Genomic DNA, 13,654 nt, shown 5'->3' on the forward strand with positions numbered 1-13,654 from the left:
CTCTGGCTATTGTAATAAAAAATATTATGACAAGACTATGTGTGATTATCTTTGGTAAACTCTGACTCAATGATGGGACAGCAATGACAGAGGCCCGGTACATGAAATTTGTGCATGGGGGGGGGGGGGCCCCCTCCGCCCAGCCCTTCTCCCTCGTATCCTCTCCTGGGACCACGGGCTCCTAACTGCTCACCTGCCTGCCTGCCTGAACGCCCCTAACTGCCTCCCCACCTGCCTGATCACCCCTAACCCCCTCTGCTGCTGGTCTGGTTTCCCCTAACTGCCCCTCAACTGGCCTGGTCACCCCTTATTGCCCTCCTTCTGCCGGCCTGGTCGTCCCCAGCTTCCCCCTCTGCTGGCCTCGTTGCCCCTCACTGCCCCACTCTGACTGCCTGGTCACCCCTCACTGTCCTCCCTGCCAGCCTGTTCGCTGCATGCAGCCTGCTGTTTGGTCTTTTGGTCGCCCTTCACTGCCTGCTTCCTGCCAGCCTGATCACCCCACGCAGCCTGCTGTTCAGTCATTTGGTCGTTCCTCACTAACCCCCCTGCCAGCCTGGTTGCCTCACACAGCCTGCTGTTCGGTCTGGTTGTTATGCGTGAGGGCGTCCTGGACAGTTTGCATATTCCCTTATTATTAGTATAGATGTATGTGTAAATTTTCTTTATAGGTGCTTCAATGTTTACAAAAGAATATGTGATTGGTAATAGACATAGAATATTTATGAAGAAATTGTATTCCTTTCTCTTTATATTTGAACTTCTTTATTTAAATATACAGTCTTGAGATGACACATTCCTATAGTTGAAGAAGGGGTATTGACACCTCCTAAACCTTCATGCTCAGTCTCTGGCTATTGTAATAAAAAATATTATGACAAGACTGTGTGATTATCTTTGGTAAACTCTGACTCAATGATGTGACAGCAATGACTGAGCCATTACTGAATACTGTGTGCCTAAATGGAGGAGTTTAACAAAATTATTAGTTATTTGTGTTATTTTATGTCACAACATTTTTATTGTATTGAAATAATAAATTTATTGAATGAAACTCCAAGAGGAAACAAGAGCAAAAGTATTAAAAATAACTCATGCAAACACACACACACACACACACACACACACACACACAAATAACTCATGTAGAATAAAATAATTTGGTAATGGATACACAATATAAAAGATGTAAATTATGACAACAATGGGAGAGTAAAAGGGTAGAATTTTTACATGTGATTGAAATTAAGTTGTTATGAGTTTGAAATAGACTGTAATAATTATAAGATAGTTAATGTACATCTCGTGGCACACACAAAGACAAACCTCTAGCAGATACACAAACAAGAGAGAAAGGAATCATAGCATACCCCTATAGAAACTCATCAAATCACACACAGCAAGAGAGGAAGAAAGAATAAAAGAAGTATATAACAGCTACAAAAACAATGGATAATTCCTTCCCTATCAATAATTACTTTGAATAAAAAGCATTACCTTCTCTAATCACAAGATAGAGTGGCTGAATGGATAAAAAATAAAAACAAAGCACAATAAAACCCAAGATCTGACTATATGCTGCCTTCAAGAGACTCTCTTTGGCTTTAAAAACACACTTAGACTAAGGGAAAAGGATGGAAAAATATTCAATGCAAATGGAAACCAAAGAGAGCAGGATTAGCTATTATTATGTCAGACAATGAAGCTTGAGCTTGTAACCATCACTGCCAGGGTTTGGGGGCAGGAGGAGGGAGAGTGGCACAGAAGGAAGGGAAGAGAAAAGGGGACATGGAAACTGGGGGTGGGGTCCTCACAAAGCAGCAGCAGGGTGGAGGGAGAGATCACTGGGTCTAGGTTCCAGCCCTGGGTGTTTCCAAGTGCTGTGTGAGCGTGGATTTGGATGTTGGGATGAAAAGAGAAAGAGGCGCCGAAACTGGTTTGGCTCAGTGGATAGAGCGTCGGCCTGCGGACTGAAAGGTCCCAGGTTCAATTCCGGTCAAGGGCATGTACCTGGGTTGCGGGCACATCCCCAGTGGGAGATGTGCAGGAGGCAGCTGATTGATGTTTCTCTCTCATCAATGTTTCTAACTCTCTATCCCTCTCCCTTCCTTTCTGTAAAAAATCAATAAAATATATTTTTAAAAAAAAGAAGAGAAAGAGGCAAAGGTATAGCTGAGATTTCCAGCCCAGGTGACTCCATATGTGGAGGGTAAAATCAGAGAAGTCAGGAGAGGGGACTGGCTTGAGCTGAGTAATAGACCTATCCTCCTCTTGGGGTTCACCTGGAGAACAGAGTCCTCTTTGGAACTTTCTGGACCACCCAGACCCCAGGGAACTTCAGAGTTATTATGACCCAAGCTGTGCCTGACCAAGGACCATGTTATCATGGCACCTGGTTGGGTAAGATTCACTGCCTGGCCTGCATGGGTCTCAGTTTACTCATCTGTCAAATCAGCGGGGGTGTAACCTCAACACTGGAATGTTCCTGAAAGATCATTTCTAGGCCTACTGACCCCACCACCCTGGTTTTTCCATCCTTCTTATGGTGTTTTATTGGCCCAGGTCCTCATGCAGCTCTGAGCTCACCTGGCTGGGAATTCACTTTCTGCCTTGCCCTGACCTTTCATATCTCTGGCCATGCTGTTCAGACCCCCTGATCTTTCCTTGCAAGAAATAACATCTGGGCGTCAATTGTATTTCAGCTCCAGGCCCAGAAAAGCAGCAAAACCATCTGCATTGACTAACGACCCTTTGCCCTGACACCAACCAATCAGCGGAGACTACAAAGGACCCACTTGGAAAGCTGATAAATATTCTATTGAGATCCTCCCTGGGATCTCCCCTAAGATCGCCACTCTTAAAAGCTTTTAGGATGGAGGACCCAGTGCGCTCTCCCTCCTGGGAGCATGCCCATGCCTTTCCGCACCCCTTCCCTCCTATCCCCCCATTACCATTACCTTTACCTTCCTCACTCCCAACCTCCAAGGGCCCTTCCTTTGCTACTGAACCCTTTTCTTCTACCATCCATTTCTGATACCTCTGCGATTTTCTAAGTAAAAATTCTCTTATAGTTTGAGTCTTGGCTCTGAATTCTTCCCTAGTCAGAACTCAAGTACCAAGGTTTCTGAAATGAGGTCTGGTCTGACTTCACTGGTCTAACACCTGATGCTGTTCTCGCCATCATCGTCAACAGCACCAGAAAACAAGAGACTGAGTCTTAACTAGGAGAGGTCAGGAGGAACCAGTGAGCCCACTGCAGCCTGCCCCACCCTCTCATTGGAGAATGGTGCCCTGACACTGCTGGGCAACTGTCCTGATCTGGCTCTAGGAGCTCTGTATCTCTGCCCTGGTTTGGTTCTGCCTCTCCCTTCCCATATATGTCATGACTCCTCTCTGTGCCTCAAGTCCCCTCACATGAGGCTGAGAGCCTCTGCCACAACAGCTGTCAGTAGTAACAACATCCACAGGGGCAGCAACAGTAGCAATAGAACAGTTCATTGAGCACTTACTAGGAAGCGGACTCTGGTAGGTGTCTAACATGGATTACCTCTTTACCCTCCTACAGTCCAGGAGGCAGGCTCCCAGCCTCTCATTTTACAGATGGAGAGAAGATGCAGAGAGCAGTGAAGCGACTTGCCCAATGTGGTGGTGCCAGGACTAGAACCTGCTTCTTGCCAACTCCCTTCTGTGCTTATAGCACAAGACCAGGCAAGTGGCCTCTTGGGAGATGGGTGTGAAACCTACACTCTTTCTGCTAGTGCTTTCTGAGAGTTTCTCTGGTGTTATAGTAATCATTATGGTAATTAATGTTAGGACCTTATAATGTAAGACTTATAGCATGTAACCCTGTGTGTACTGTTATAGTAATGGTAGATATAGGAATGCTGTGTGGGACCCAGGAACGCATCCTCATAACTCTGCTTAGTACTGATAAACAACCTATCTGATGGGAATATTCATAGTCAGTACACACGCATAGATTAACAGACCCCGGGTGGATCCACATATGGCAGCCCTTGATAACACACACACCAACAAAGACCACGTCTACAGAGGGGTATAAGATCAGACAGTTTGATGGACCCAGCAGCTCATAGCTCTCCTGTCGCCAGAGCGTGAGGACCTGTGTGTGCTCACGTCTTGGTTCCCAGCACAAAACTCTGCCCAATTAACTGCTGATCGACGAAGGAGCCAGCAGCAACGGCGCCATCTACCCCTGTGTGTGTATCAGCGAGCATCGACCGATGGATCCTTCCCAGCACCTGAGACCCATCAGGAACTGGTAAATAAACCCCCTGTGTGCTTGCATCTAACCTGTTTGTCTGTGTGTAATTTCTCCGGCTCAGCTCAGATCTCGGTGCTGTCTCTGTGAAAGTGTCTGACCAGAAGGTATTGGCGCAAGCCTCAAGCAGATGGTACAGACCACCTGTGCATGTCCCGCTTAGGAGCAGCACCTTTATGGGAACCCCCCGCACCCCGACATAGGTGACGGGTCTTAAATATATAAAAATAGAAACTTATTTGGGACATCTGGCCTTGGAGTGCCCTAGTTTCTCTGGCCTTCTGAGCTCCCTCCCAGGTGCTGTGAGGACCCATGGGTTGCTGGGGAATGCACTAAGCATTCTTCTCCACAAGTCTCTTAGCTGAAGTCTAGTTTGAGCCTGGATCCCCCCATTGACAGGGCAGTCCCCAGAAGAAGGTCTGATGGGGTTCAGTGGGTCATGGGTGGGAAGATGAACAGCAGGCAGAGGGTATGTTGTCTACTCACCTGACTTCATAGCTGGCTCTTTCTGGGCTCGAGCACACAGCTCGCTCGGGCCCATCTGCTCCCAGGTCTGCAGGGCCAGGTCCCAGGCCTGCTGCTCCCCGTGTTGAGCCACCAGGCATGAGGCCACCTCCATGCCACACACCTCCTCTGGTTGAGCTGGGGTTGCCCCAGGAGAGTGCTGGCAGAGATCCTTATCAGGCAGCCGCAGTAGGAACTTCCTCAGCTGCTCCTTGCTCATACCCTCTAACATCTGGGCCAGCCGCTGCTCGACTCCATGGGCCATCTCTGCTGCTCTGGCCGTGTCTGCTGCACTGGCCGTGTCTGTTGCACTGGCCATGTTTGCTGCCCTCGTAGTCTCAGTCCCAGCTCTGAGGGCCTTAGGGATGTTCACTGTGGAGGAGGCGGGTGGGGAGGGCATTAGGCAGGTAGAGAATAGCAGTCATTCCCTGGGCCAGCGGCTGCTCAACTCCATGGGCCATCTCTGCTGCACTGGCCGTGTCTGTTGCACTGGCCATATTTGCTGCACTCGATATCTCAGTCCCAGCTCCGAGGGCCTCAGGGATGTTCACTGGGGAGGGAGAGGGGAGGGCATTAGGCAGGTAGAGAATAGCAGTCATTCTTGTCCCCTACCATATCCCAATACCAGACTCCCACTGGGGTCATTACTGTTTCCCTGGCAAATTCCTCTTCAGCACTACGAACCCACTTTTGTAATCCTCTTGGTTTCTTCCAATAGATGATGTTGGGAGAAGGGAGGTTAAGGGAAGAGGCAGGAAAAGCCATAAAAGGAGGAGCCCAGAGAAGGCAGAGACATTTGCAGAAGTCAGGCTACTGAGATGCTGGGGTGGGGGCAGTGAGAAGAGTGAAGTGGTGAAGATGGGAGGATGGGATCTTCAGGACACTCACCGTTCTGTGCTCTTCAGTCTTCCCTACTGTGAGACCCGGAGCTCTGGAGCCACCTTGAGCTTTAATGCTGACAGGAGATGGGATGAGGGGAGAGGCAAAGCACAGGGTGGGTTTTTAGATTCCAGGGTGGAGCTCAGAGCTGCTCCACCCAGGTCTCTTCAGAATGCTCCTGGCCCTAGGCAAGCAAAGGGCAAGTATGGCCACACCCAGCCAGAACCTGAACAGAGGGTGTAGCCAGGGGAGGGGTGGGGCCAGGACAGGCCTGCAGAGCTTGTACTACTTAGAGCCAGACATCCACAGGTCACATCTACAGGAGGCCATGGACATGAGTTCTGGTAGGGCATGTGCTAGTGCATGAGACAGGTCAGTAAGCCAGGACAAGTGGAACAGGGAAACTGAGACAGATATCTGAACAAACTGGCAGAGCAACTTACAGCAGACACAGAAGGTCACCTCCCTAGAGATAACATCTAGTTCTCAGTTGTATTTCAGCTCCAGACCCAGAAAAATAGCAAACTAGGTGGGTGACACCAGGACCAGTTGCAATGACCCCCTGCCCTGGCACTGACCAATCAGTAGAGACCAGGACCCTGAAAGAGCCCACCTAGAAAACTGATGAATACTCTGCTAAAACCCTCCTCGAGGAGTCCCACCTGCAAGAGAGAAAAACACTCTCAAGACAAAGGACCCAGCATGTGCTCTCCCTCTGGGGAACACACCCAGGTCTTTCCCTTCTCTCTCTTCTTCCCCCACAGGCACACACCTCCTAAAGTCTAAGGGACCCCACAAGACTTGTAAGCAGGGGAGCCATGGGCAGCAGCAGCTCATCCCAGGCTAACCCCCTGAACCTGTCTCCTTTTGTCAGACTTCCCAGTGAGCTAAAGCAGCCCTGCCTTAGCTCATTTATTTCCAATAACATTTTTAGAGAACCAAAGCAGCCCAGCCTAGGTCTCCCTGTTGCCTCTTCTATGCTAAGCCCTTCCTTGTTTTACTGTCCCCAGCTATAATAAACACACCCGCATAGTCACTTGGTCTTGTGTTGTCAAGAACACACATACTGGCCGTCCTTATGCCAGCCTGCTCAGGGACAGGTCCCCTGTCCAATAACATCTAGTGCCCCAGAGGGGACCTTGTTTCCTGAGGTTACGGAGCCCAGCTGGCTCACTTGCTATGACTAGGATTGTCTCATCATGGTATAGAGTGGCAGGATTCCAGAGGAGCCCACCCACAGCCACCTCGCAGACTCAGACCCATGCTAGGTATTAGCTGGGGCCCTCTGGGTGTTACATGCTCCTCATTTTGCATTGGATGAGTTCCTTTGGAATTCTGGACCTATCCACCCCCCACCCCCGACCCCTATTTTAAGGTAAGAGGCTCACTTTCTTTGATCTGTTTTTAAAAAATCCTTGTGGTAGAGCTAAAGGTTAAGGGTTGAGAGAACCCAGGCTAAGGCAGGACACACGGAGAAAAGTGAATGGCTGTTTTTTAACTCCCACCCTCAGCCCTCCTTAATACTTCTGCAGATATACAATAAACAGGAAGCCTTTATTTGCAAGTATTTATAGAAATGGGAAAAATGTAATTAGAAGTGATCAGCTTTACAACACTAAAATGTACCTCTTTTGATGCCTAAGTCAAATTTTGCATGCAAAATTAGGAAAAGCTGGCTCTAAAGTTAAACAGAATGAATGGAAAGCTTATTTTAATTCCAATCTAGAAGCTCCTAGAAAAAGCATAGGTAAATCACACTCACAGTAGAAAAGCAGAAAAACCAGTCTGAAGTAGAGGGAAAACAATTGCATACATTCATTGTGTTATTGGTGCCTGCAGGTAGTGTGTGGGTTCTTGATTTCACGTAGGAAAGATTTCACAATATGAGTCCAGATGATTTTGAGACTATATTTACTAAAAGTGGGAACAGTGAAACAAAGGAAGGGCTGAATGTAGAAGTGTAACCGGACAATCAATGGGTCCATGCTGCCCTTCACTACTTGAGCGAGACCAGGTTGAATCATATGTGATTTTATTCCAATACTGCCAGCAGCATGGGAGAGTAGCAGGTCATCCACAAAAATCTGTCCTCCACCCCACCCACCATAAGCCAGCTGCTTATATTAGGTAGAAGGACAAACATTACATTGGGAAGTAGACAAAAAGGGCAAGTGGGCAGTTTACAGATATGCAAAAGGGCTGGGGCCTTCAAAGGGCTAGTGATATGCAAAGGCTAGGGGTCCTCAAAGGGCTGGCAGCTCTGGTTTCTGGCTTTGGTTTCTGCTTTCCATGAGAACAGGCAGCTCCCTGATGGGGAGAATGGGCTGCATTTCCAGGTGAATTCCCAGGTCCCACAGGCAACTGCCAGCCAGGTTAGAATGTGCCTTCGTTAATCAGAATAAAACAATCAGGGTTAACAGAACATGATTAATATTTCTTACAATTATAGTTGGTCCCCAATATTCTATTTCTGCCCCTATCAGAAGAAGAAACCAAAGAGAGTCTAGGTGAGGCCGCTTTGGCTCACTGAGAAATAGAAGTCACAGTGACAGAAGTGAGCTCACTGGAAAGTCAGAGAAAAGGGGGGCCTTGGAGACAGGTTCAGGAAGTTAGCCCGAGATGAACTGCTGCTGCCCACTGCTTTCCTGGTTGCAAGTCTTGTGGGGTGCTTTAGTATTTAGGGGACAGAGAACAGAGATATGAGCTGTGGGCATGCTCCAGCAACAGCATGCCCTAGGTAGAATATGTTTATTAAAGCTGGGGACAGTGAAATGAAGAAAGTGCTTAGGATAGAAGAAGCAACCGAAGAAAGTCAGAGAAATGGGATCTGGAGACAAGTTCAAGGGATAAGACTGGGACGAGCTGCCACTGCCCATTGCTCTCCTGATTGCAAGTGTCATGAGGACCCTTAGAGAAAAAGAGCAGAGATAGAAGGTGCAGCCATGTTCTAGCAAGAGCGCACCATGGGTTCTTTGTCTTGAGGCTTTTTATGTTACTTTGGTGGGACAGAATCCTAGGGGAGGTCAAAGGGGAGGGTTTTAACAGAATATTCATTAACTTTTCAGGTGTGTCCTTCAATGTGTTGATTCATTAAAATTATAAATGTATTAGGTCACCTGAATACCAGATGGGCTGAGCCCCAAAATGGTGCCAGCACCCAAAGATGGGAGTCAGAGGTTTTTAAAGGACAATGGAAGGCTGTTTCTGGGTGAAGAATTCTCTGGGCATGTTGGGATTCTGGGAAACACTGGAGGGCAGAGATAATGGTTTTAGCAAGTGAAATGTGGCTTAAGCAAGTGGAATGTCCATTGTGAAGTGGCCTGAAGGCCAGTTCCCAGGGGAGGGGGAATTGATTAATATATTTGATCAGATTTAACATTCCAGCCTTTTTGTTTTATGGAACAGGGACGAAGGTCATATCTCCATAGTTAATTCCTGCTGAGAGGGGGCGTCGAGATCACAGGGGTTGGACTTTGATTGTAGTCAGCTGGAACATTGTATAGCTACCTCCTGGTTGGAGCGAGGAGTTGTGGCAGTATGATTTCCCTGGGAGACTGGTTGGTGAAGGCTCAAAAGCGGTCCTCTTGAGTGACTTGGTAAAAGCTGGTTCTGAGGCTGCCACAGTGTCACTTGTTTGGTTTTGCTGCTTTTCTGGGCCTGGAGCTGAAATACAATTGAGGCCTAGATGTTATCTGCCACCCCAATCATTAACCAAGGCTTTGTCCTGGTGATGTAAGTCTGTGGGGCCTTGTTAGAGCCTGGGCATCTTCAGTCTTCCGTGGCCAGTCCCAGGAGGTCTGGGAGCTCCAAACTGGATCCAGATGGCAGCAGCCTTGCTGGACTGGCTGAGGTCTGACCTAGAGAAGATTGGCTGGTGTGGGATGAAGGGTCATCAATGGAGGAGAGATTCCTAATCGTGCGTCCTTCTTGCCTGGTTCAGGAGGGTTCATAAGAAAGGGAGGCCTAATCGAGGCTGCAATCGAGTCACCTGAGTAGGATTCAGAGGTAAGCCCAGGTTGAGCTGCCACTGCCCACTGCTCTCCGAGTAGCAAACTCAGGGTGATCAAAGTTGGGGCGATGGCTCCCCATTCCTGGGGAACTCCCTCGGGTTTCAGCACTAATTGTTAGGGTCACTAAAGGAGAGACGCATGAGGCCAAAGTGGTAAGGGATTATAAATTTACTAGAGGCCTGGTGCACGAAATTTGTGCACGGGAGTGTGTGTCCCTCAGTCCAGCTTGTACCCTCTTGCAATCGGGGACCTTTTGGGGGATCTTGGACTGCCAGATTAGGCCTGATCCCGCAGATCAGGATATCCCTCTCGCAATCCGGGACCGCTGGCTCCTAATTGCTCTGCCTGCCTGACTGATCACCCCTAAAACTCAAGCTTCTTTTTTTAAAATTTTTAATATTTATATTTCTTCTGTATTTTTTATTTTAAAAGTCAAGCTTCTTGAGAACATGAGGCGTTTAACATTATTCCATATTCCTTACAGAGAGCTAAGAATGGTAAACACAGCAAATACTTAATACTTATGGGCTTCTATATAAACACTTTCCAACCAGGAATGTTTTAATTGGCAGTCTGCAAAAACTTGAACTGGAAAACCTAAAAGTAGAGTGCTCAGATTTCCGGGATCAGGTGCTATTAGCTGGATTTCTATCCCAATTAAACTCTAATTCTTAGCTCCCAACAGTCTGGACAAACTGCCCTTCACTGTCTCCAAAGTTTCTTATTCGCCATTATCCCATTTTCCTTTTTTTTTACATACCATACAAAACCCACCTGCCAGCCTAGCTGGGCAGGAAGGAGGGGGGTCCATGGCAGCATAGAAAACCTGGGTTCTTGTCCCAAAAGTGGAGAAAATGGGTTTACAGTCAAGGAAACAAAATCAGAACCCAACATTATCAAGGAGAAGCCTTGAAACTGCATTGAATAGAGGTGCTGTGGGCAGCAGTGCATCTCAGCTGGCCCAGCAGTATCTGCAGAAGCCTTGGTTCCTGGGAAGCCTGGGGTCAGATAGGGCCCAGCTCTTGAGGTTATTTTTAATAATTTTGCTTTTGTGGAAGGAGGGCTTCTGGGCAGCAGCTCCATATGGGGGTAACCGGTGCGGGTTTCACTTCAGGGTTTGGAGGGGAAGTTGGGTCTGTGGGGTGGGACTGTTTGCCCCCAAATGTCACAGCTGAGGTTCTTGGAAGTTCCTTCCTGCCTTCTTCCTGCCGGACCCCAGGTCTATGGCTTAAAAATCAGGGCACCAGGCTGGGGCTGAGCACCCCAGGGGCCTTTGTAAACATGGTAGATACAGGCAGGGGGAGCTTGGGGGAACTGTAGGAACTGGTGGGGGCAGCCAGAGCCAGGGGAGGGCAGTGCCCATGGGGAAAGGGGGCATGGGCTGGAGGAGGTATGCTCCTCTAACAGAGATTTAGAGGTACAGAGACTAAGAGAGACAGAGAGGACAGAGATGGAGTGACAGGAAGAGAGAGACTCAGAGAAAGCAAGAGAGAGATTGAGACAGAGAAAGAAAGATTCACAAAGAAGAGAGACAGACAGAAAGATGGAGTCCTGCTCTGTATGAGTCAGTGGGGGTGCGGGGCCCGGGGCTCGCACAGGATGTGCCAGTGTGACAGTAAGTGCATCATTGTGTTGCACGAGGGAGGTGTGCTGGTAATACAGCACCAGCTCCTTCAGAGACCCATACAGGTTGTAGGGCTCCGCAAAACCCAATCCAGTGGCCCTGCGGTAGATGACACAGTGCTCGGTATCACCGTCCACCACCACAGACCAGGCATAGCAGCCCCGCTGGCTGCTCTCACGGATGAGGAAGGTACCATCCCGCCTGCCGTTCAGCATTTCCTCAGCCTGCGAGCGGTTGATCTTGCCCACACACCAGGTTCGTTCCTCATGGTGGGGAAGTCATACTCATCCTCCAACAGTGCATACTGGTCTTCAGTCTCATGTTTGATTCCCAACCACTCCATGATTTTCTTCTGTTGGGCGCCTTTCTGGGTGAGCCATACCAGGTACTGGTCTCGGATCTTGCGCTGCTGCATGAGGTCTGGCTTCAGGCTGTTCATGCGCTTATCGATCTCCCGGTTGTCCCAGGCCTGTGTCCGCAGCTCCTGTTCCAGCTTTGTGTGGCTCTCATGGATCTCAGCAATGCTAGACTTGAGCTGTTCTGAGTTCAGCAGGGTCCTCTGCATCTCTTTTTCATTCTCCTCACGCCGGAAGCGCTTCAGATACTCCTTGCTGCACTTCTCTTGAGTCTGCCCTGCTCTTGGAAGATCTTGATGGTTTCATTGAAGGCTTCGATGGCGGTGCGCTTCATCTGCAGCTCCTGGGAGGTGCGTGTGTACTCCGCATAGAGATGGTCTAACTCCCTGCTCTTGTCCCCCACTTCAAACCAAGGTAACAAACAAATAATTTCTGACCAGAAGTCACGTCCAAATACTGCGAGACTGAGGACTGTAGGGCTGACTCTGTACATGCGCAATAACAGGCTCAGGTTCTAGCCGCAAGCACCCAGGCGGCCTCCGCAATCCCACAATCCTCTGGTCACATACTTCCTGTTTCTCTAGCTCCTCCTTAAGTGGCGTTTCCTTCAGCTCCTTTGCGGCGTCAAGGGCCTCCAGTTGGAGAGGATTTTTCTGTTTTGGCGTTCATAGCCGTTCGCTATTTGGAATCAGTGAAGTTTCGGGAGCACTGCCGCTGCCATGAGCATGTGGGTCCCAAGCGCACTCATGAAACAACCCATTCAGCCCACAGCTGGCGCCGTCCTGGTTCGCAAGGAGAAAGGTACTGTGCTGAGCCGTTTCCAAATGAATCTTCCTCTCTTCCTCTCCCTTCCCCAGCACACTCCAAACCTACTCGGGCCGACCACTCCAACCCCGCAGACCCTTAAGACCTTCCCCTCCATTTCTCCCACTTTCCCCCATCACACTCTCACCCTATCGCATTGCCTAGGGCCGCCCCTAACCGCTCCCTGGGGGGCAGGGCCAGGTGGTTCTGGTCTTGACGCCTGGCCTTTTATTATGCAGGATTAGGTCATCTGGATACCAGATGGGCTGAGCCCCCAAATGGCGCCAGCAACCAAAGACAGGAGTCAGAGTTTTTTTTCTGGTTTAATTTTTAAAGGATGTTATCAAGAACATCATTGAAGAGGGACCAGGACTAAGTCTGTTCTATCCTGAGAAGGTCGGGAGTGTGTAAACCATTTCTTCCTGAGTTAGAGAAGATACTTGGTTAGAGAAGATAAAATCTTATGATTCGTTAGCTGGATGTGAAGCTCAAATCGTTTGGCCTCGTTTAATTGTTTTGTCCTATTTTCTCTTATTCCACTTGTGGAGGAATTTCCCTAGCCTCTTACTATCCTGCCACACTTGGAGTAGAACACAATTAAAGAATCTGCCCTCATAAAGACTTCCCTGACTTTCTCTGGGACCTTGATGGGTTTTGCAAAGGAATTTAACTGTTAGAGAATATGGTTCTGGCTATTCTGATCTATTCCAATTAATATACCTACTGGTTTCTGGGAGCAAAGCAATAGAATTACCAAATAGAGTCTGCTGAAAAACTACTATAGAGAAGTCTGTCTTTATTAAAGAAAGCCAGGTCACTGTAAGAAAGATTATGGGAAATGGAAATAGAATTTAGAAAGAGAAAAGAAACAAAAGTTAGCATAGAGTTGATCTGAGGGCATTTCCCCTTCTCTTCACTGATAGTTTGGAATTATCTTTAAAAGGGAAGCCACTAAGACCCTCATAGATAATGGGGGTACTTATCTGTTCTAAACCACACCTAACTAAGTTGCCTCCTCCCTCAGAATAAAGCTTCTACACAATGGTTGGGCTATCTAATCAGTGTCTGTTTTTTAATCAGAACCAGTTTCCTATCCAAGTAGGGAATGTTATGGGACAATATGTATTTTTACTAATTAAATCTGCTTGATTCACCTGATAGGGTGATATTTTCTTGAAATCAGTGACACCCACATATC

At 48.3% G+C, this 13,654-nt stretch overlaps 2 protein-coding genes across 2 annotated transcripts in view; both read right to left on the minus strand.

The window, feature by feature from the left end:
- Positions 1-779: 779 nt before the first annotated feature.
- LOC106724841 (NACHT, LRR and PYD domains-containing protein 1-like) lies at positions 780-5,125 on the minus strand. Its single transcript, XM_014533701.1, has 2 exons — positions 4,766-5,125; positions 780-851 (listed from the first exon to the last, which is right to left on the minus strand). Exons 1-2 carry the CDS (start codon positions 5,100-5,102, stop codon positions 841-843), a joined length of 348 nt encoding a protein of 115 aa, XP_014389187.1. The 5' UTR covers positions 5,103-5,125; the 3' UTR covers positions 780-840.
- A 5,958-nt stretch (positions 5,126-11,083) lies between these two features.
- LOC102257254 (phosphatidylinositol 3-kinase regulatory subunit beta-like) overlaps positions 11,084-13,654 on the minus strand; it is a 12,869-nt gene continuing 10,298 nt past the window's right edge. The window contains 5 exon segments of the mRNA XM_014533714.1: positions 11,084-11,098; positions 11,269-11,497; positions 11,581-11,929; positions 11,932-12,066; positions 12,989-13,036. Of these exon segments, the coding sequence (XP_014389200.1) occupies positions 11,084-11,098; positions 11,269-11,497; positions 11,581-11,929; positions 11,932-12,066; positions 12,989-13,036 (776 nt within the window).

This window comes from Myotis brandtii, unplaced genomic scaffold (assembly GCF_000412655.1).
Source record: "Myotis brandtii unplaced genomic scaffold, ASM41265v1 scaffold1223, whole genome shotgun sequence".
Taxonomy (NCBI): Eukaryota; Metazoa; Chordata; class Mammalia; order Chiroptera; family Vespertilionidae; genus Myotis; species Myotis brandtii.